Source organism: Stenella coeruleoalba (assembly GCF_951394435.1).
Source record: "Stenella coeruleoalba genome assembly, chromosome: 5".
NCBI classification, from domain to species: Eukaryota; Metazoa; Chordata; class Mammalia; order Artiodactyla; family Delphinidae; genus Stenella; species Stenella coeruleoalba.
In genome coordinates this window covers 86246973-86268620 of record NC_137150.1, presented here as the reverse complement: position 1 = coordinate 86268620, position 21648 = coordinate 86246973, and the positions used below count along the sequence as shown (strand labels likewise).

General features: G+C 38.8%; 1 protein-coding gene across 2 annotated transcripts in view; it reads left to right on the top strand.

Annotated features, from left to right (window-relative positions):
- The window catches only part of TMPRSS7 (transmembrane serine protease 7), a gene marked incomplete at both ends in the record, with an annotated part of 49821 nt that overhangs the window by 15453 nt on the left and 12720 nt on the right, over window positions 1-21648 (top strand). For both annotated transcript variants that reach the window (XM_079923026.1, XM_079923027.1), the window contains 5 exons: window positions 92-320; window positions 1651-1781; window positions 4513-4625; window positions 17192-17298; window positions 20403-20539. In XM_079923026.1, the coding sequence (XP_079779152.1) occupies window positions 92-320; window positions 1651-1781; window positions 4513-4625; window positions 17192-17298; window positions 20403-20539 (717 nt within the window). The remainder of the gene's footprint in view (window positions 1-91; window positions 321-1650; window positions 1782-4512; window positions 4626-17191; window positions 17299-20402; window positions 20540-21648) is intronic.

Here is a 21648-nt window from a genome sequence, read left to right as displayed (position 1 = left end):
TGAGCTCTTTTGCTCTTTACTCTTCTATAAAGATTTCTAGAAAAATCATTCCTAAAACAAAACAAAGCAAAATAAAGTGCTGTCTCCACAGACAAAGGCTGCTCTCAGTACTTCTACGCAGATCACCTGTCTCTCCGCTACCCTCTGGAGATTTCGGCAACCTCAGGGAGGCTGATGTGCCACTTCAAGCTGGTGGCCATAGTGGGCCACCTGATCCGTCTCTCAATAGAGTCCGTCCAGATTGAAGCCGACAACTGTGTCACCGACTCCCTGACCATTTACGACTCCCTCATGCCAATCCGGAGCACCATCTTGTATAGGTATTATGCAGGCACTCTGGTTGGCAAGTGAAAATAATTTTTACAATGTCTCTCTCTTGCAGTATCTGGCTTGCCTTTGGATTTTTTTAAACCATTTTTGTATATACTCATGAGGTCAAAGATTGACCCGTGCCCTGTTTAGTGCCCCCTGTCTTAGCCAGAGCCTATCAGACACAGTGTTTGCTTTTCACTTGTAGCATACAACAGTCAAAATCATTGGGAACTTCAGTCAATAGTTTTGATATATATTTCACATTTTTTTGGTTTAATTTCACTTTCATTGCAATCACAGTGAAGGCTACTGTTTCAATAGAATGTGAGAATGAATATTCTATTATAATTGCATAGCATTAGTAAAACAATTTATTTTCCTTATAAAGATAACACAATGTTTATTGTGAAAATGAGGTCAATCAGAGAAAACAATGTCAATTATCTTCCATTCCCATTACCCAGAATAAATGTCTGTTATATTTTTGCATACATTCTTTCATTCATACGTGTACATAATTACACACACGTATACATATACATATCCTAGTATTTCTTACTCACTAGTAGACATCTTTTTATGAGTGCTTAATATTTTGGTAACCTAGTAATGTCAGTTAGGCTTTATTAAGAATTTGCTATTTTTACTCGTTGTGCTAAAGGGCATATGAATTACCTTATCATTTTAAATGGTGTTTATGTATGTATATAATAGTATTTTATGTAAGTATTATTTATTTATATTTTGGTGGTGAATGAACATGTTAAAAATTCAAACAGTGTCTAAAGATTTGTAGTGAAAAGTAAGTTTGTCACTGACGCTCACCCCTCAATCACTGTTTTTGGTTTCTTTTCACTATTCCCAGACATATTTAGTTATTATCTCATTTAATCCTCACCACAATGCTATGAGGAGTATACTGTTATTATTGCTACCATTTCAGAGTTGGGAAACTGGCATTTATGAAGAGCTAGTTACTTCATTGCCCAGTTAAGTGATAGAGCTGAGTTTTGAACCCAGTTTTCCCTGGTGAAGAGCCCATGACTTTAGCAATTAAATACCCTGCCTGTATACCTTGTTTGCTCTCAAGGAGTGTCCAGTGACAGCCATCCAAGAGAATTCTTCATTAGTCACTGGACAAAAATTTCTGCAGCTATATCAGCTCCGCTCCATCTGTAGTTCCCTTCTGGCCACTAATTGATGAAGACCTGGCTGGTAGAGTCTGATTCACAGGAACTGTGTGGATGGCCCAAGAAATGTGTGGAATTAGCGGTGGATGGAGGTCCGATCCTCAATAACCTATTATTTATGTGCTTTTGTTTTGTTATCTGGTTTCAGAATTTGTGAACCCACAAGAACATTAATGTCATTTGTTTCGACAAATAATCTCATGTTGGTGATATTTAAGTCTCCTCAGATACCAAGGCTATCAGGAATCCGGGCATATTTCGAGGTCATTCCAGAACAAGGTAAGCTTCCCCAGTTGAAAAAAGTCATGAGAAATACTTATTATGATAGATACTCCAGTCTTATCTCTCCCAAGGCTGTGTTGTAATACTAGTTGCATTAGTCAGGACCCTGAGTCAGGTTCAAAGAGGGAGATGGTATTAGTTATTCTAACAGAGAACTTAATGTAAAGAACTGTTAACTCAGTACAGAGGTGTTAACTGGGTAACTCAAAAGGCAAAAAAACAAAAAAACGAAACACAAAAAAACTGTAAGGTATCATGGATGTAACACATGTAGGAAGCAACTAGCACTGTAGATCTAGAGGAACAATGGAAAGGAATTGGAACGATTACAATTTAGGGCTTGGAGGAGGGGGAGGTGGTCTGTGTAATGGAACTCAGACCTATGCCCAGCTGGTGTTGGTGTCTATAAATTCGGAGGCAGGTGTTCATGAACCTGGGACCCAGACCTTTGAGGAGAGGGTGCCAGACAGCTGAGCTGGCATCTTTTAGGGAGACACAATAAAGCAGAAGTTGGAAACACTGCTACAGATTCAACTCTGTTACAGGAAGGAAGAGTAGCTGCAAGGGTGAAGCAGCATTGCTGGGGTGACACTCCTAGGAATAAGAAACAGAGTGAAGTCTTATTCTTCCCTCTCCAGCCTTCTAGTCTCCCTTTAGCACCCCCTACTGGCAGAGCCTATCAGGTAGTGAAGGACAGAAGTGGTTTGTATAGTCCAGCCCAGCCTTGCAGAACAGAGTAGAGAGGGGTGGGTTTGGAACTGAGGGACAATAGCTCAGTAACTAGCACATTCTTTCATGAATTCTCATTTATAGTAATGCACATAAGTGCCATCCTAGAAAGTGCTCATGATGCAAGACCCAGAGGTATTTTTTTTTTTCCCGGTACGCGGGCCTCTCACTGCTGTGGCCTCTCCCGTTGCGGAGCACAGGCTCCGGACGCGCAGGCTCAGCGGCCATGGCTCACGGGCCCAGCCGCTCCGCGGCATGTGGGATCTTCCCGGACCGGGGCACGAACCCGTGTCCCCTGCATCAGCAGGAGGACTCTCAACCACTGCGCCACCAGGGAAGCCCAAAACCCAGAGGTTTTAATGGGTTTTTCTAGTGAGCAAAAAGTGACCTCCTCTTTGTTCTTCTCTTTTTGACTTGGGTTGACGAAGTCAAACAAAACAAAATGAAAAGAGCCTTCACTGAGACTCTAATGTTTTTGTAATATTTGTTGCCTTGGAAACTGGTCAGATCTTACAGGTCATGTCTTGGTAACTTCTTTATGAGCATCAACAAAGCTAAAGGGGTCAGAATGGGAGATGGGGGTGAGGAGGGAAGAGAATTGGGCTTAAGTAGATAGTGAGAGCTACAGGTTCATCACTATTTTAGGGCAGTGGTTCATTTTGATAGGTTTTTCTCTGTCAAATTATTACAAAACAAAATGTAAAATTGATTTATTGAACTGGATATTTGAGATAGTGTTAGGTTGAAAATTATCTGTAACTCCAAAGGTTAAAAATAGAATTATAACAGAAATTTGTCTATCCACTCAACAAATATTTACTGAGCATCTGTTGTATGCCAGAAATGACTGTAGGTGTTAGGGAAATAGTAAACAAAATAGAAAGAAAATCAGTGCTCTTGGGCTGCTTATATTCTAGCAGAAGGATGACCATAACAGTAAGAATAGACATGTAGATTTTCTTATTTAAATAGCATAACACATTATGAAAACTGGATATCTCTTGAACAACAAGTACACACTAATTTGAACAAAATTAACTCAGAAGCTTTAAAAATATATATTTACAGTGCTGTATGTCAAAATATACATACAGTGTTAATATGTTAATTATATCTCAATAAAACTAGAAGAAAAAATATATTTAAACCATGTTTTTTAAAGAAAGGAATAGCCTCCTATAGATCTGTCCAAAATAAATGGTCTGAAATAGCCAGGAGATGGAAGCAACCTAAGTGTCCATCATCGGATGAATGGATAAAGAAGATGTGGCACGTATATACAATGGAATATTCCTCAGCCATAAAAAGAAACGAAATTGAGTTATTTGTAGTGAGGTGGATGGACCTAGAGTCTGTCATACAGAGTGAAGTAAGTCAGAAAGAGAAAAACAAATACCATATGCTAACACATATATATGGAATCTAAGAAAAAATGTCATGAAGAACCTAGGGGTAAGACAGGAATAAAGACACAGACCTACTAGAGAATGGACTTGAGGATATGGGGAGGGGGAAGGGTAAGCTGTGACAAAGTGAGAGAGTGGCATGGACATATATACACTACCAAACGTAAAATAGATAGCTAGTGGGAAGCAGCCGCATAGCACAGGGAGATCAGCTCTGTGCTTTGTGACCACCTAGTGGGGTGGGATAGGGAGGGTGGGAGGGAGGGAGATGCAAGAGGGAAGAGATATGGGAACATATGTATATGTATAACTGATTCACTTTGTTATAAAGCAGAAACTAACACACCATTGTAAAGCAATTATTCTCCAATAAAGATGTAAAAAAAAAAAAGATTTGAAAACAAGTATAGACTTTGAACAGTATATTAACTATATATCCATAGGGTACTATTTTTTTTTAAATAGTTTAATTTCAAAAATATATAAGCTTATTGACCAAGAAAATGTGCATTTGTAGTTAAAGAAATGTATGCTGTCTATTTCCCATATCTCACAACTGCAAATCATTGTGTGTTACTGGATATTTTTTTCAGAATGTGAAAACACAGTGTTGGTCAAAGAAATCACTGGCTTTGAAGGGAAAATTTCAAGTCCATATTACCCAAGCTACTACCCGCCAAAATGCAAGTGTACCTGGAAATTTCAGGTAGCCTAGTTTTAACAGTATCTTAGAAAAATATTGCTATCCTATTTTTAGTAGCTATTTATTTTTGAATTTAATTATACTTATTTTTTAAATTACAAAAAGAATGTCAGTTAATTTTATAATATTTAAACCTTATTAAAATATATTATCTAGAACATGAAGGTTTGTTGTAATTTCAAGCCGCTGCTCACAATTAACTGCTTTTTGCAGACTGGGGCTTATTTGTCCAGTTTCTTACTTTGTATTAAAAAGAGCAAAGACATTGTTATAGGATCAAACAGTTTATTTTATTATGGTAGAGCTCATTTATTAATTTTTAATTACTTCATCAGCATTATAATGAGAATAATAAAGAAATAATAAATTGAATTAGGCAATATATATTTCAGCTGTATAAGCAAATCGGAGTGTAAATTTATATGAAGTACATATGTCTCCCTCTGGCGCTAGACAGGTAGTCCCTGGTTTCTGTTTGTTTCTCAAAATCTCAGTGTCTAACCTATTTTTCTTTCTCCAGCTGTTATATTAATGTGGAGGGAGGTCGCCTTTGCTCTTTCAGCATATACATATGAAATCATTTTTGTGGGGCATAGCAGTTAGATGTCAGTGACAAGCAGTGTCTAGTTTGTATTCATTCAACATATTATTATTAAATGCCTGCTCCGTGTCAGGCAGTATTCTGAACACTGGGATGCATGAGATCTCTCTCTGTCTGTCTGTCTGTCTGTCTGTCTGTCTCTCTCTCTCTCTCACACACACACACACACACACACACACACACACACACACACACACACAAGCTCTGCTGTCATGGAGTCCTCTATAAAGTAGGGGGAGACAGGTGACAAAGAAATAAACAAGTAAAATACATGCAGTGTGTTCCATGATGGTACAATGCTATGGAGAATACAGCAGGGGAGGGGCTCTGTAGCTGAGTGGGGGGGTGGTGGTGTGAAAGGTAGGAAGTCTGGGATTTGTTGTCTCAAGTAGGATGGTCAGGGAAAGCCTCACTGACAAGGGGACATTTGCATAGAAACTTGAGACACGATGGAACTAACCTGGTGCATGCTGAGGGTAAGAGTGTCCCGGGCAAAGGGAAGAGCTGAGGCAAAGGCCCCGAGGAGGCAGGGGAGTGCTTGCTGCATGTAGGGTTCGTGCACAGTCCTAACGGTTAAATATTGAAATGTTTTTATTATACCCAAATCTCTACCTACTAGTAGGCATCCTTAAATTATTTTTTTATCATTATCCCAAATATTTAAAATATAATGAAGTCATAAAGGTTCTGGATTCTTGCTCACTGCCCAATTCTTGGTGCCTTGGAGCAGCAAAAGCTCAGAGCCTCAGGTGACTAGCAAGTCTGAAGGTGGGGAGAGGGGTAGATGGAAAGAGAAGAAAAGAAGCGCTGGGGAAAGAGGAGGGAAAGACATCAAACCTCTGCCTCTTCAACTCTCCAGTAAGCAGAGTTATCTTCTTTATAATATCTAGAACAAGAAAGACCCCATTCCCAGAAGCTCCATCAAGTGTTTGAAAGTCCTTTGAGATAAAACAAATGTTGATCCCATGGTAACTCACAAGATTTAAAAGGAAAATCCCTAAACGTTGCTGTGATTAAGTTTTAGTCAGGGTACAAACAAAAATATCAGATCACTTTCTGTTTCACTGGGTCAAGGGTTAGAAATGCTGAACAATAGGAAATCTTGACAAGGAAAAGAGCATGGGGGTGGGAGATGGGAAAGGGGAGACAGGAAACATTGGGGACAGACTTGTGCGATGACACCATTCCCCAGAGGTCAAGGTTGGTTGTTCTCAGTGAGGAGGTTAAATAAAGCTATTGCTTTCTTGGAAGGCTTTGACCAGCCACCGATAGCTGTGTGACAGCATGTTTCTTTTTTTTTTGAATTTTTGAATGTTATTTAATTTATTTTTTTATAGAGCAGGTTCTTATTAGTCATCCATTTTATACACATCAGTGTATACATGTCCATCCCAATCGCCCAGTTCATCACACCACCACCCACACCCCCTGCGGCTTTCCCCTCTTGCTGTCCATACAATTGTTCTCTATATCTGTGTCTCTATTTCTGCCCTGCAAACTGGTTCACCTGTACCATTTTTCTAGGTTCCCCATATATGCATTAATATACAATATTTGTTTTTCTCTTTCTGACTTACTTCACTCTGTATGATTGTCTCTAGATTCATCCACATCTCTACAAATGACCCAATTTCATTCCTTTTTGTGGCTGAATAATATTCCATTGTATATGTACCACATCTTCTTTATCCATTCGTCTGTCATTGGGCATTTAGGTTGCTTCCATGACCTGGCTATTATAAGTAGTGCTGCTATGAACATTGGGGTGCATGTGTCTTTCTGAATTATGGTTTTCTCTGGGTATATGCCCTGTAGTGGGATTGCTGGGTCATATGGTAATTCTATTTTTAGTTTTTTAAGGGACCTCCATACTTTTCTTCATAGTGGCTTTATCAATTTATATTCCTACCAACAGTGCAAGAGGGTTCCCTTTTCTCCACACCCTCTCCAGCATTTGTTGTTTTTTTCTTCTTTTTTTTTTTATTCAAACAGAAAGTCACAAAAATTATAATCATTCCCATCAGTTCACTCAGTCCCAGGTAATTAATTTTTTTTCATCTTGATCTTTTTTTAGCACTTTTATGAATTCATCAGTTTTCCATTAGAGTTCTCAAAATGCTTATTCATTCAGTTCAGCAGTATAGTCAGTTACCAGAAACCTGTACTTGTCAGAGATTTTTCCATGAATTCCTTGAAGATGAAACCCTTTTATAGGAACATTTTTGCAAAAGCATCAGAGTACACCCAGAACTGTCTGTAAATGACAAAATACTTAAAAATGACCACAGATAAAGATTTGATAAAAGTTCATAATAATGCAATTGACAGGGAAATTTAGTTACTTCTGAGATATACATTTTAAAGTAATAACTAGAATTATAACTTATAACATTATACCAGAACATATAAGATTTTTAGAAATTTCATGTAATGTCTGAAACATTTATATTAACATATTTCTATATAAATAACCCAAAGAAAGATTAGTATTAGTTGTTTTTTGTTTTGTTTTTTTTATACTGCAGGTTCTTATTAGTCATCAATTTTATACACATTAGTGTATACATGTCAATCCCAATCGCCCAATTCAGCACACCACCAACCCCACCCCACTGCGGTTTTCCCCCCTTTGTGTCCATAGGTTTGTTCTCTACATCTGTGTCTCAACTTCTGCCCTGCAAACCGGTTCATCTGTACCATTTTTCTAGGTTCTACATACATGTGTTAATGTACGATATTTGTTTTTTTCTTTCTGACTTACTTCACTCTGTATGACAGTCTCTAGATCCATCCACGTCTCAACAAATGACTCTATTTCGTTCCTTTTAATGGCTGAGTAACAGTCCATTGTATATATGTACCACATCTTCTTTATCCATTTGGCTGTCGATGGGCATTTAGGTTGCTTCCATGACCTGGCTATTGTAAAGAGTGCTGCAATGAACATTGGGGTGCATGTGTCTTTTTGAATTATGGTTTTCTCTGGATATATGCCCAGTAGTGGGATTGCTGGATCATATGATAATTCTATTTTTAGATTTTTAAGGAACCTCCATACTGTTCTCCATAGTGGCTGTATCAATTTACATTCCCACCAACAGTGCAGGAGGGTTCCCTTTCCTCCACACCCTCTCCAGCATTTGTTGTTTGTAGATTTTCTGATGATGCCCATTCTAACTGGTGTGAGGTGATACCTCATTGTAGTTTTCATTTGCGTTTCTCAAATAATTAGTGATGTTGAGCAGATTTTCATGTGCTTTTTGGCCATCTATATGTCTTCTTTGCAGAAATGTCTGTTTAGGTTTTCTGCCCATTTTTGGATAGGGTTGTTTGTTTCTTTAATATTGAGCTGCATGAGCTGTTTATATATTTTGGAGATTAATCCTTTGTCCATTGATTCGTTTGCAAATATTTTCTCCCATTATGAGGGTTGTCTTTTCATCTTGTTTATGGTTTCCTTTGCTGTGCAAAAGCTTTTAAGTTTCATTTGCTCCCACTTGTTTTTTTTTTTTTTTGCAGTACGCGGGCCTCTCACTGTTGTGGCCTCTCCTGTTGCGGAGCACAGGCTCCAGATGCACAGGCTCAGCAGGCATGGCTCACGGGCCCAGCCGCTCCGCGGCATGTGGGATCTTCCTGGACCGGGGCATGAACCCGTGTCCCCTGCCTCGGCAGGCAGACTCTCAACCACTGAGCCACCAGGGAAGCCCCCACCACTTGTTTATTTTTGTTTTTATTTCCATTACTCTAGGAGGTGGATCAAAAAGATTTATGATCAAAAATCATAAATCAAAAAGATTTATGTCAAAGAGTGTTCTTCCTATGTTTTCCTCTAAGAGTTTTATAGTGTCCGGTCTTACATTTAGGTCTTTAATCCATTTTGAGTTTATTTTTGTGTATGGTGTTAGGGAGTGTTCTCATTTCATTCTTTTACATGTAGCTGTCCAGTTTTCCCAACACCATTTATTGAAGAGACTGTCTTTTCTCCATTGTATATCTTTGCCTCCTTTGTCATAGATTAGTTGACCATAGGTGTGTGGGTTTATCTCTGGGCTTTCTATCTTGTTCCATTGATCTATGTTTCTGTTTGTGTGCCAGTACCATATTGTCTTGATTACTGTAGCTTTGTAGCATAGTCTGAAGTCAGGGAGTCTGATTCCTCCAGCTCCGTTTATTTCCCTCAAAACAGCTTTGGCTATTCAGGGTCTTTTGTGTCTCGATACAAATTTTAAGATGATTTGTTCTAGTTCCGTAAAAAATGCCATTGGTAATTTGATAGGGATTGCATTGAATCTATAGATTGCTTTGGGTAGTATAGTCATTTTCACAGTATTGATCCTTCCAATACAAGAACATGGTATATCTCTCCATCTGTTGGTATCATCTTTAATTTCTTTCGTCAGTGTCATAGTTTTCTGCATACAGGCCTTTTGTCTCCCTAGGTAGGTTTATTCCTAGGTATTTTATTCTTTTTTGTTGCAATGGTAAATGGGAGTGTTTCCTTAATTTCTCTTTCATATTTTTCATCATTAGTGTATAGGAATGCAAGAGATTTCTGTGCATTAATTTTGTGCATTGATTTCTGTGCATTAATTTTGCAATTTTACCAAATTAATTGATTAGCTCTAGTAGTTTTCTGGTGGCATTTTTAGGATTCTCTATGTATAGTATCATGTCATCTGCAAACAGTGACTGTTTTACTTCTTCTTTTCCAATTTGTATTCCTTTCATTTTTTTTTCTTCTCTGATTGTCATGGCTAGGACTTCCAAAACTATGTTGAATAATAGTGGTGAGAGTGGACATCGTTGTCTTGTTCCTGATCTTAGAGGAAATGCTTTCCGTTTTTCACCATTGAGAATGATGTTTGCTGTGGCTTTGTCATATATGGCCTCTATTATGTTGAGGTAGTTTCCCTCTATGCCCACTTTCTGGAGAGTTTTTATCATAAATTGGTGTTGAATTTTGTCAAAAGCTTTTTCTGCATCTATTGAAATGATCATATGGTTTTTATTCTTCAATTTGTTAATATGGTGTATCACATAGATTGATTTGTGTATATTGAAGAATCCTTGCATCCCTGGGATAAATCCCACTTGATCATGGTATATGATCCTTTTAATGTGTTGTTGGATTCTGTTTGGTAGTATTTTGTTGAGGATTTTTGCATCCATATTCATCAATGATATTCATCTGTAATTTTTTTTTTTGTAGTATCTTTGTTTTTGGTATCAGGGTGATGGTGGCCTCATAGAATGAGTTTGGGAGTGTTCCTTCCTCTGCAATTTTTTGGAAGAGTTTGAGAAGGATGGGTGTTAGCTCTTCTCTAAATCTCTGATAGAATTCACCTGTGAAGGCATCTGGTCCTGGACTTTTGTTTGATGGAAGATTTTTAATCACAGTTTCAATTTCATTACTTGTGATTGGTCTGTTCATATTTTCTATTTCTTCCTGCTTCAGTCTTGGAAAGTTATACCTCTCTAAGAATTTGTCCATTTCTTCCAGGTTGTCCATTTTGTTGGCATAGAGTTGCTTGCCATAGTCTCTTAGGGTGCTTTGTATTTCTGCAATGTCTGTTGTAACTTCTCCTTTTTCATTTCTAATTTTATTGATTTCAGTCCTCTCCCTCTTTTCTTGATGAGTCTAGCTAATGATTTACAAATATTTTTTATCTTCTCAAAGAACCAGCTTTTAGTTTTATTGATCTTTGCTATTGGTTTCTTTGTTTCTATTTCATTTATTTCTGCTCAGATCTTTATGATTTCTTTCCTTCTGCTAACTTTGGGTTTTGTTTGTTCTTCTTTCTGTAGTTCCTTTACGTGTAAGGTGAGATTGTTTATTTGAGATTTTTCTTGTTTCTTGAGGTAGGCTTGTATAGCTATAAACTTCCCTCTTAGAACTGAGTTTTCTGCATCCCATAGGTTTTGGATCATCATGTTTTCATTGTAATTTGTCTCTATGTATTTTTTTAATTTAATCTTTGATTTCTTCTGTGATCTCTTGGTTATTTAGTAATGTATTGTTTAGCATCCGTGTGTTTGTGTTTTTTACTTTTATTTCCCTGTAATTCATTTCTAATCTCATAGCATTGTGGTCAGAAAAGATGCTTGATATGATTTCAATTTTCATAAATTTACTGAGGCTTTATTTGTGGCCCAAGATGTGATCTATCCTGGAGAGTCTTCCATGCACACTTGAGAAGAAAGTGTAATCTGCTGTTTTTGGATGGAATGTCCTATAAATATCAATTAAATATCTATTGTGTTATTTAAAGCTTGTGTTTCCTTATTTATTTTCATTTTGAACGATCTGTCCATTGGTCTAAGTGAGGTGTTAAAGTCCCCCCAATATTATTGTGTTACTGTCGATTTCCTCTTTTATAGCTGTTAACAGTTGCCTTATATGTTGATGTGCTCCTATGTTGTGTGCATATATATTTATAAGTTTTATTTCTTCTTCTTGGATTGATCCATTGATCATTATGTAGTGTCTTTCCTTGTCTCTTGTAACATTCTTTATTTTAAAGTCTATTTTATATGATATGTTTATTGCTACTCCAGCTTTCTTTTGATTTCCATTTGCATGGAATATCTTTTTCCATCCCCTCACTTTCAGTCTGTATGTGTCCCTAGATCTGAAGTGGGTCTCTTGTAGACAGCATATATATGGGTGCTGTTTTGTATCCATTCTGCAAGCCTGTGTCTTTTGGTTGGAACATTTAATCCATTCACGTTTAAGGTAATTATTGATATGTGTGTTCCTATGACCATTTTCTTAATTGTTTTAGTCTTGGTTTTGTAGGTCCTTTTTTTTCTTGTGTTTCTCACTTAGAGAAGTTCCTTTAGCATTTGTTGTAGAGCTAATTTTGTGGTGCTGAATTCTCTTAGCTTTTGCTTGTCTGTAAAGCTTTTGATTTCTCCATCGAATCTGAATGAGATCCTTCCTGGGTAGAGTAATCTTGGTTGTAAGTTCTTCCCTTTCATCTCTTTAAGTATATCATGCCACTCCCTTCTGGCTTGTATAGTTTCTGCTGAGAAATCAGCTGTTAACCTTATGGCAGTTCCCTTGTATATTATTTGTCATTTTTCCCTTGCTGCTTTAAATAATTTTTCTTTGTCTTTAATTTTTGCCAGTTTGATTACTATGTGTGTCAACGTGTTTCTCCTTGGGTTTATCCTGTATGGGACTCTCTGCACTTCCTGGACTTGGGTGGCTATTTCCTTTCCCTTGTTAGGGATGTTTTCTTCTATAATCTCTTCAAATATTTTCTCGGGTCCTTTCTCTCTCTCTTCTCCTTCTGTAACCCCTATAATGTGAATGTTGTTGTGTTCAATGTTGTCCCAGAGGTCGCTTAGGTCTTCATTTCTTTTCATTCTTTTTTCTTTATTCTGTTCTCCAGCAGTGAATTTCACCATTCTGTCTTCCAGGTCACTTATCCGTTCTTCTGCCTCCATTATTCTGCTATTGATTCCTTCTAGTGTAGTTTTCATTTCAGTTATTGTATTGTTCATCTCTGTTTGTTCTTTAATTTTTCTAGATCTTTGTTAAACATTTCTTGCATCTTCTCGATCTTTGCCTCCATTCTTTTTCCGAGGTCCTGGATCATCTTCACTATCATTATTCTGATTTCTTTTTCTGGAAGGTTGCCTATCTCCACTTCATTTAGTTGTTTTTCTGGGGTTTTATCTTGTTCCTTCATCTCTTACATAACCCTCTGCCTTTTCATCTTGTCTGTCTTTCTGTGAATGTGGTTTTTGTTCCACAGGCTGCAGGATTGTAGTTCTTCTTGCTTCTGCTATCTGCCCTCTGGTGGATGAGGCTATCTAAGAGGCTTGTGCAAGCTTCCTGATCAGAGGGCCTAGTGGTGGGTAGAGCTGGCTGTTGCTCTGGTGGGCAGAGCTCAGTAAAACTTTAATCCACTTGTCTGCTGATGGGTGGGGCTGGGTTCCCTCCCTGTTGGTTCTTTGGCCTGAGGTGACCCAACACTGGAGCCTACCTGGGCTCTTTGGTCGGGCTAATGGTGGACTCTGTGAGGTCTCACCCCAAGGAGTCCTTCCCAGAACTTCTGCTGCCAGTGTCCTTGTCCCCGCGGTGTGCCACAGCCACCCCTCTCTTCTGCAGGAGACCCTCCAACACTAGCAGATAGGTCTGGTTCTGTCTCCTATGGGGTCACTGCTCCTTCCCCTAGCTCCCAGTGCACAGACTACTTTGTGTGTGCCCTCCACGAGTACCGTCTCTGTTTCTCCCAGTCTCCTGTCAAAGACCTGCAATGAAATCCCGCTAACCTTCAAAGTCTGATTCTCTAGGAATTCCTCCTCCCCCAGGTTGGGAAGCCTGACATGGCGCTCAGAACCTTCACTCCAATGGGTGGACTTCTGTGGTATAAGTGTTCTCCATTTTGTGATTCACCCACCCAGCAGTTATGGGATATGATTTTACTGTGATTGCACCCCTCCTACTGTCTCATTGTGGCTTCTGCTTTGTCTTTAGAGATCATGTTTCTCAATGGAAATCATGTAAAAAATAATTTGTGACCTGTTAAATATCTTTGCATTTAATAAAAATGACGAAGAACTGTATGACCTAAGTAACAAAAATATTGACTCAAGTCATGATAAAACCTTTTATGCACAAGAGTTAATTTTATCATCCTCAATCCTTCTTAGTGACTGGTTTGATTTCCAAATCTCCTGAATAACAATAAATTCCCTTCTCAAACTCACTTCTAGCTGAGTTTTTAAGGTCTTATTTACCTGAGAAGGATTAACTCTTGCTCCAACTTAAAGCTCATCTGATTCGTCTCCCAAGCTCTCCTGTCTGTTCAACAAATGTTTGTTGAATATCTGCTGCATGTCAGTCACTGTACAGGGATGCCTAGTAGCAAGGTTACCAAAGTCCTTCTCTCACAGAACTAACAGACTACAGGGCAGGAAGGAGATATTAAATCAATAAAACCAAAAAAGGACTTTGTGGTTATAATATGTTGTTTACATTTGTTTAGTACTTCAGTGTTTTCAGCACACATAATTTTATTTGCTCTTCAAAGCATACCTCTGATGTAGGAGCAATATTCTGGTTGTTTTATAGACAAGGAAACAGAAATGGGGACAAAGCATTTGCCAGAGGCCACTCCAATAGTAAGTGACCCATGTAGGATTAAAAGGGATCACACCCCCTCCATAAATAAATTCAACAGCCTCTCCTTTTCTGGGCTCCTAAAGATGTTCAGCTTCCCTATCTGTCATAACATTCACTTATCTGAATATTCATCTCCCTCTCTCTTCCTTCTTTTTGTTTTCCAAATAATCAGTTTTGTTTTAGAGTCTTAGAAGAAAAAGTAAAGCAGTCCCTAGAGTTGTTTTATCACAGATGTCATCAGCCCAGCACCACCCAGTTAGGTCCACCAGACATAAGCAGGGATCACTGTGGGCCATGCAATTTCACCTTCTCATATCACACAGGAAATAGATGGGATTCCCCAGAAGGGAGCCTCTCTTCCATGCTTCTGCGGCAAGCATATTTGCCAAAGAATTTTCCAGTGCTCATCTGAGGTGGGTTCTTGTGTTGTGTGTACACGTATACACAACCACTGGCAAGTTAGGGGTGACCAAAAGTAAGGTATGTCCTGCATTTTGTTACCATCACTGACTAGAGAGATATTTAAATATAGCAGGTCCAGATCAGAAGAATTCCTCTCCTTACTTGGTTAAAGTTCCCAAAACAAAGGTACAGCATTGGGCAGTGGGAACAGAGAGTACAGAACATAGAGGGAAATAGCGTACTTAGTGGTTTCACGTTTCTCGTTCATTTGTTGAAATAGCTTGCAATCCTTTGTGAAACTGCACCTCATCCATCCATTTATCAAGGACGGTAATATCAGTAGAGTCTCTTGGCCAATCTGAGCACGAAAGTAGAATAGTGTATGATTCTGTGTCAGCGGAATCAGTGTGCAAGGGGACATATTTCCTTTCACTGTGGAGAGGCTTTTTGCTTGGGGTGCATATAAATCTATTTTGTTTCAGCGCTCTGGAACTCAGTGAAAATGCCCAAGCAAGCTTCTTGGTGGAGGATTGCATTGGAATATGTTCTCATGCTAGAAAATTTAATTGATTCCTTAAATATACTTACTATCTTTCAGTTCACATCTTTTTTTCTTTTTTTTAATGTGAAGAAATAACCAAATGACAAGAGTGAAAAAAGTGTGATATGTATTCTCATGAGTCTTGTGAGTCTTGTGGTGAATGAAAGACAATCCTGTTCCTCTGGGGTTCCCGACATGGGTTTCCAGGCAGTGCTGAGAAAAGGGAGGCCTTCAGAGAAATGCAGGACTGGTTTGAGTTTCTGGTCTGCGTGGGGAAATTTGCTTGTCTTTGGTTAGTCTAGGTTTCTTCTTCTATAAGATGGGAATCAAATCATACTACCTGCCTAACCATGTTGTTATGTTTAAATCAGTCATAAAGTGCCCAATCCATTTCCTCTCAAAGGTAGACTAAGGCGGGAGAGGAGCTATATTTAAACACAAGTTAGAAAGAAGTACACCATACAGCAAAGAAACTATAACATAAAATATGATGACATAACTGAAAAACCAAATGTCTGTCAGAGCAATAAAAGTCAATGGACAAAACTCATCTGTTAAAGGGATAAGACAGTAGGATTGAATTGCAAAGTATTACCTAAAACTTAACTGTATGTTGTTTTTAAAAGACAAAATGAATTTAAAAAGTGATTTAGTAAAGTTGAAAATAAAAGGATGGGCAATATCATACTAGGCATATGTAAGCAATCAGAAAGCAAGGATCACAGCCTTAATGCCAGACAATGCTGGAATTACGGCATTCAGTGGGAAAAGGAAGGCAATCTGCAGTGACGAAGAGGGCGATCCACATAACGATCTAATTACTACAATTATTTATGCACCAGAGGGTATAGCGTTAATACTCGTAAAACCTATATGAAGTACAAAGAGAAATGGAGAGTGCTTCAATAAGAGATTTTCCTTTCTCTTGGTTCATGACAGAGACAGTGGGGGACAATAAATAAGGCTAGGAAGAGTATTAAATCATACAAATAATGAGTTTGGTAATATATATAAACAGAAATTACCCTTTTAAAAAATGACCTTGGGGTCTTCATAAATTTGATCCCAACAAAATTGTTAGTAAATTAAAAAATTAAAAGCTATACTGCAATAAATAATCTGTTATCTAACTCAGATAGAATTTAAAACCTTGAAAATAGGGAAGCCAAAATTCTGCTCCCTGGAAATGTAAGAACTCTCTCTTAAATAATTCCTGGGCTAAAGTGAAAATTAAAACAAAAATTATGGCATATCAGATGTGACGTATGTGCATGTCATACAATGTCACAACAAGGCCAGTTGCATTGCGTGTGTGTACATGTGAGTGTGTGTGTGTGTATGCGCTCACTTGTGCACGTACCACATAAGCAGCTGCTTCCCTTGTTTGATCTCTTCAGAGAAGATGTAGGGATGACTCAGAAACTTCTGAAATACCAAGGTTTAATATGAAGAGGATGCTGATTCATTCCTCCTTTATCTAAAGAATCAGAATAGTGCCTTAAATAAACTGTCATTATTGTCATCTAAGGAGGAAAGTGTGTAAACTTGCTAACAAGCGGGTGTTTTCAAAGTTAAGCTCACTTACTTGGAGGAAACTGAAACCTAGAGGTGATCTAATGTATCTATCTCAGCTCATCACACTGGGGCATCACAGCTGCTCCTTGAGCACAGGGTGGGCTGGGGAGGCAGCTCACTTCCTTCTCTGTTGTGCTCTCCTCTTCAGGTCAGTTTGTTCAGGGGAGCTGGTCTACCCCACCAAGGGCCACAGGGCACAGAGAATAAAATGCCCTTAAAATAGCAAGCCCAAGGAATGAGTTCTGAGTAACAAAATCTTAGTCTGAAACATATTCTTCAATTGAGTCATTTTTCTGACTTACGTTTGTTTTTCATAGACTCCCCTATCAACTCTCGGCATAGCACTGAAATTCCATAACTATTCAATAACCAAGAAGAGTTTGAAAGGCTGTGACCACGGATGGTGGGAAATTAATGAGCACATGTAAGTGGTTTCCATATGTGAAGAATCTAATGAAAAGCCTCACCCAGTAGTTCAAAGCCTTGGATTCCTTTCCCCCAGAGAGTCTGCACTTTACTACTTACAGACAGGGGAACTGAGGACTACAGGAGTTAAATAACTTGCTCAAAGTCACTCAGCTCATAAGAGATTAACCCAGGATTCAAATCCTTATGGCTCCCAAGTCCCTGTTTCCATCACTGCTCTGTACTGCCGGGCTATGGATGTACCTGCTCCATACTTTACAAAAATAATTGGCAGAAAAACCATTGCAGCCATGGAGGAAAATAGTAAATAGAAGTCCTGATGATTACAAAAGCTAAAAACCATTAGCCAGTTCTGTTTAGTAGGAGAAAGAAGCTGAGAGAAATTTAGGCACCTGGGCTTCCTGAACTGATCTAGAAGGTCCTTACTCTCTCCCTTAATTCATCCTTTAGCTGTTGTTATTGTTTACTTGCTTCTAAAGTTATAATAGGTCTTGTATTAAAAAAAAAATACAGGATGCCCTGTCTTTGCCAAATAGCTTCTCAGTTTACTTTAAGGAAACTTTTGAAGTTAGCCTGAGGGACTTGTCTGCTAATTCTTTGCTCACAGCTATTCCATGAATGAAACCTTCCCTTTCTAAATGATTTTCCTGAACAACCTTCTTTGATTTCATTTAGACTCTTAGATGACTTGCTAAATAGTCATTGATCCTAGAATCAATGACTTGGAATAGAATTTCCCTGATTTAATGGTTTTCTTGGATCCATTATTAACATGTGGCTTGTACTCCTTTTGGGAGTATTTTTGAATCAAGGGTCTATTAAGTAGGAGGCAGAAGACCTAGGTTCAAATTGCAGCCTTGCTGTTTAGTAGCTACATTAACTAGGACAAATTATTTAATCACTTTGTCAGTCTGTAAAATGAGGTAATGAGGTGGGGTTTTTCGGTAAGAATTCAATGAAATGATGCTTACCACACACCAGAACGTCTTAGCAATGATTAATATGATTAATAGGATTGCTAAGGAAATGACATTGGATGCATAAATACTATGGAATGTGCCCCAAGGCTTTAAAGATACTGCATTTTGGTATTTAATTAGCGGTCCAGAAAACAAATCTTTACAAATCTACTGTAAGCTTGTATGCTTAAAATAAAGCAGTGCTTTGAAAATGAGATGCTTTTTCCCCCTAAGTAGCAACCCCTGCCACCCATGATGTATTGCTGCCAAAATATGAATAGTTTCCTTCTGCAAATACCAGCTCTTCATTTTGTCTTGTGGGTTGGCTGAAATTCTATCAGATTCTTTTGATACTAGTTGTACCCATGGGATTTAAAATGCCAGCCCTTCCCATTATCCGTCCTTTTCATTAGAAAGGCTCTGACTGAACTAATTCCTGGCACCTTGCTGCTAAGGTTAGCCTAAAGGCTTTGGGTCTGTCATGGAGAAGGGAGAAAAAGTAATGCTGAGACCAGGAAGCCTAGTGATCTTGAATTCAGGGAACATAGGCGTGGGGTATGAGTGCTCAGGGCAACTAGAATGCAGTATACAAATCTGAAGAAATGGACAGCCTTCCTAAGCTTTTGTCCAGCAAAGTTCCGGAGGGCAAGGCTATTGGTGCGTTAGAAAGTGCTAGGGTTTAGTATCTGGTGAACTGGGTCCTAATGCTGCCTCTGCTTACTAGCTATTTGAACTTTAACAAATTACTTCACCTCTTTATGTCTCAGTTTTCTTAGCTGTCACGTGTCTGCCCACGTAAACTAACACTTGCTGGGTTTCTCCAATCTCTCGCTTTATTTTACTTTCATTTCATAAACCACCACTATGCCCCATTACATACTGTCCCCCTGTAAACTCCAGCCCAAGCATGGTTTCATGCTTGACCCCTTTCCTCTTAACTCCTCTTTAATGTTGAAGTGAGGCTAATCTTTGCAAGAAAACTCTAGTAAATATTAATGGAGAATTCCAATAAAAACTATGAGATACAGATAACAATCATCATGATTTTAGAATGCAGGCTTCTGATCCCAAGATGACCAACTAGAGTAGACTCTGGCCCCAAGAGCTTGACTAGGCTTTCATGCACCTCTCAGATGCTGGCTTCCGCTTAGCCAGGTGGCCACCTGCAGCTGCTGTCTCTTCCTCGTATCCCAGGAGCTGGTTTATCCGCCGATCAGCTCCTGAACTTCAGCCAATTGCAAAAGATTCGTCCTGAAATATACGTGAATGCTTTGAACTGTAAGATGATAGGTTATCCCCGTGCTCTTCACATTGAATGCCAACATCTGATCCATGAAATGTGTGGTTCCCAAATGCTTTGGGGACCTGGAGTGATGGGCGTTAACAGATTCCAGTGGAGGACGTCCCCCTTCAAGCCTAGTGTCTACTGTTTCCCTTTGAGAAACAATAGACACCTGGGAAAGTCTTGCTCACACAAGGCAGAAGCCTAACTCACCATGGGCCCCAGTGTAATCGTACTTCATGTTCCACTAACGGCAGTGCTCATGCAAGGATTACTAATAGGAGGGACATTTTCTCCTAGGTGATGCAAAGCAAAACCAAGGTAGGGGAATATTGCAGATAGACATCACTATTTTGAAATTTTGCCAAGTACAAGCCCTGAAGTGCATATCAGAGTTCAATTTAGGTTGAAAGATTGTTGTCTTTTGCTTTAAGTGTTGCTGGAATTCTCTGCATGTTTTCAACCTGAGTTCATGGGTTCCACTCTGCCCCGCAGAGAGGTTTGTGGCCAGAGTAGGCAATTTTTTTTGTTAGGCAGTTATTTATGTTCAAAGAAGAGAGAGCCCTAGGAGAATTAAACCTGTATTTCTTCTAATTATAAGTATTGGTGAGGAAAGCAACAGGTAACAGATAGTTGGTAGTAACGCTATTGTTTTATTTAGCAGAGGAGAAAATCAAGGGGGCAGAAGTGACTCAATGACAATCACTTAGCATAGGATGGATAACTACCATCAGCTCTACCATAAGCATCTCCGTTTATGAAGCTCAAATGACCAAAATATCAGTGAATTCGCTGTTGACAGAAGACAGGAATGCAGTTGACAGCCCTCATGCTGTGTGTCCCCCTACCCTCACTCCTCAGGTACTGCGGCTCCTACATGGACCACCAGACGATTTTCCGAGTGCCCAACTCCTTGGTTCACGTTCAGCTTCAGTGCAGTTCAAGGCTTTCGGACAAGCCACTTTTGGTGGAATATGGCAGTTACAACATCAGTCAACGTAAGCCGGGGATCAGCCCCTTAGAAAACCGTAATGAAGGGTTAAACAGAGGCTAACGCTTTATGACTCTAAGCGTTGAGAATTTAAGGAATGAAAACTGCTTCTTTATTTCTGCTATTGACTAGTATACTTTTATAATAATACTTAAATAACTATATAGTAAGAACAAAATATATGATAAATATTACATACAATTATGTATTTATTATGCTGAAGTTTAAATTATAGAAGAAATAATATCGTTGTTTGTTACAATTGAAAAATAGTTTCTTACATTATTCCTGAAATGTAGGACAATTTCTTGATTCATTGTTCTTCTTGCTAGCCATAAGCTTTTGTAAATATGAGGTTTACGCCAACATTTGATGGATCGGAGGGCAGCAGCTGCAACTCACTGTGGCTTCTGATGCATAGAAGGACTGGTCTTTCAAGGAGAGTCCAAATAGCGGCCTGCAGAGTGTTGAACTTCACACTGAGAACTGCTGGAACAGTGGCCAGGAAGCGGTCAGCAGAAAAGGCAATGTCTGAGGGAAGTCATTAGTGCTGGAGAGAGTAGATACTGACTCAGGAAATTCTCAACCCGTTTTTGTTTTTTTTTTTTTTTGTCTTAAATGGTAGTCTCTGAGGTTTAATAATCTAATTGTATTTTTTTGTAGTAGAAATTAAAATATATGACAATTCAAATAGGAGGCTTTCGTCTGTATTCCACCTACAGTCACTTCTCCTGCCACTGGGATGCCACTCTGTGCTTGGAGAAACAGTGATTGTGTCTCAACCCATTTTAAAAGGGGGAAAGTAAGAGTTGACCACTTAGGAATCCATGAGGTTAAGTCCTGAGAGAAAGCTCAGTTAGACCCTTCCTTCTTTGCCAATGCTAACATACCTGCTTCTGGATTCAGAATTATTACATTTCTGAATATCAGAATATTATAATTCCCATCAATGATACAGGTAACTAGTAAGCCATCTTATTTTTAACTCTTATTTCAAACCGTGGGTATTTCCTAGGAGCTCATGCTCTCCATCGTGTGCCGTTGAGTTAGTGGTTGACCTGACCATGCACCCTCCCCATTCTTTTGCACGAAGCACAGGATAGGTAGCTAATAAAG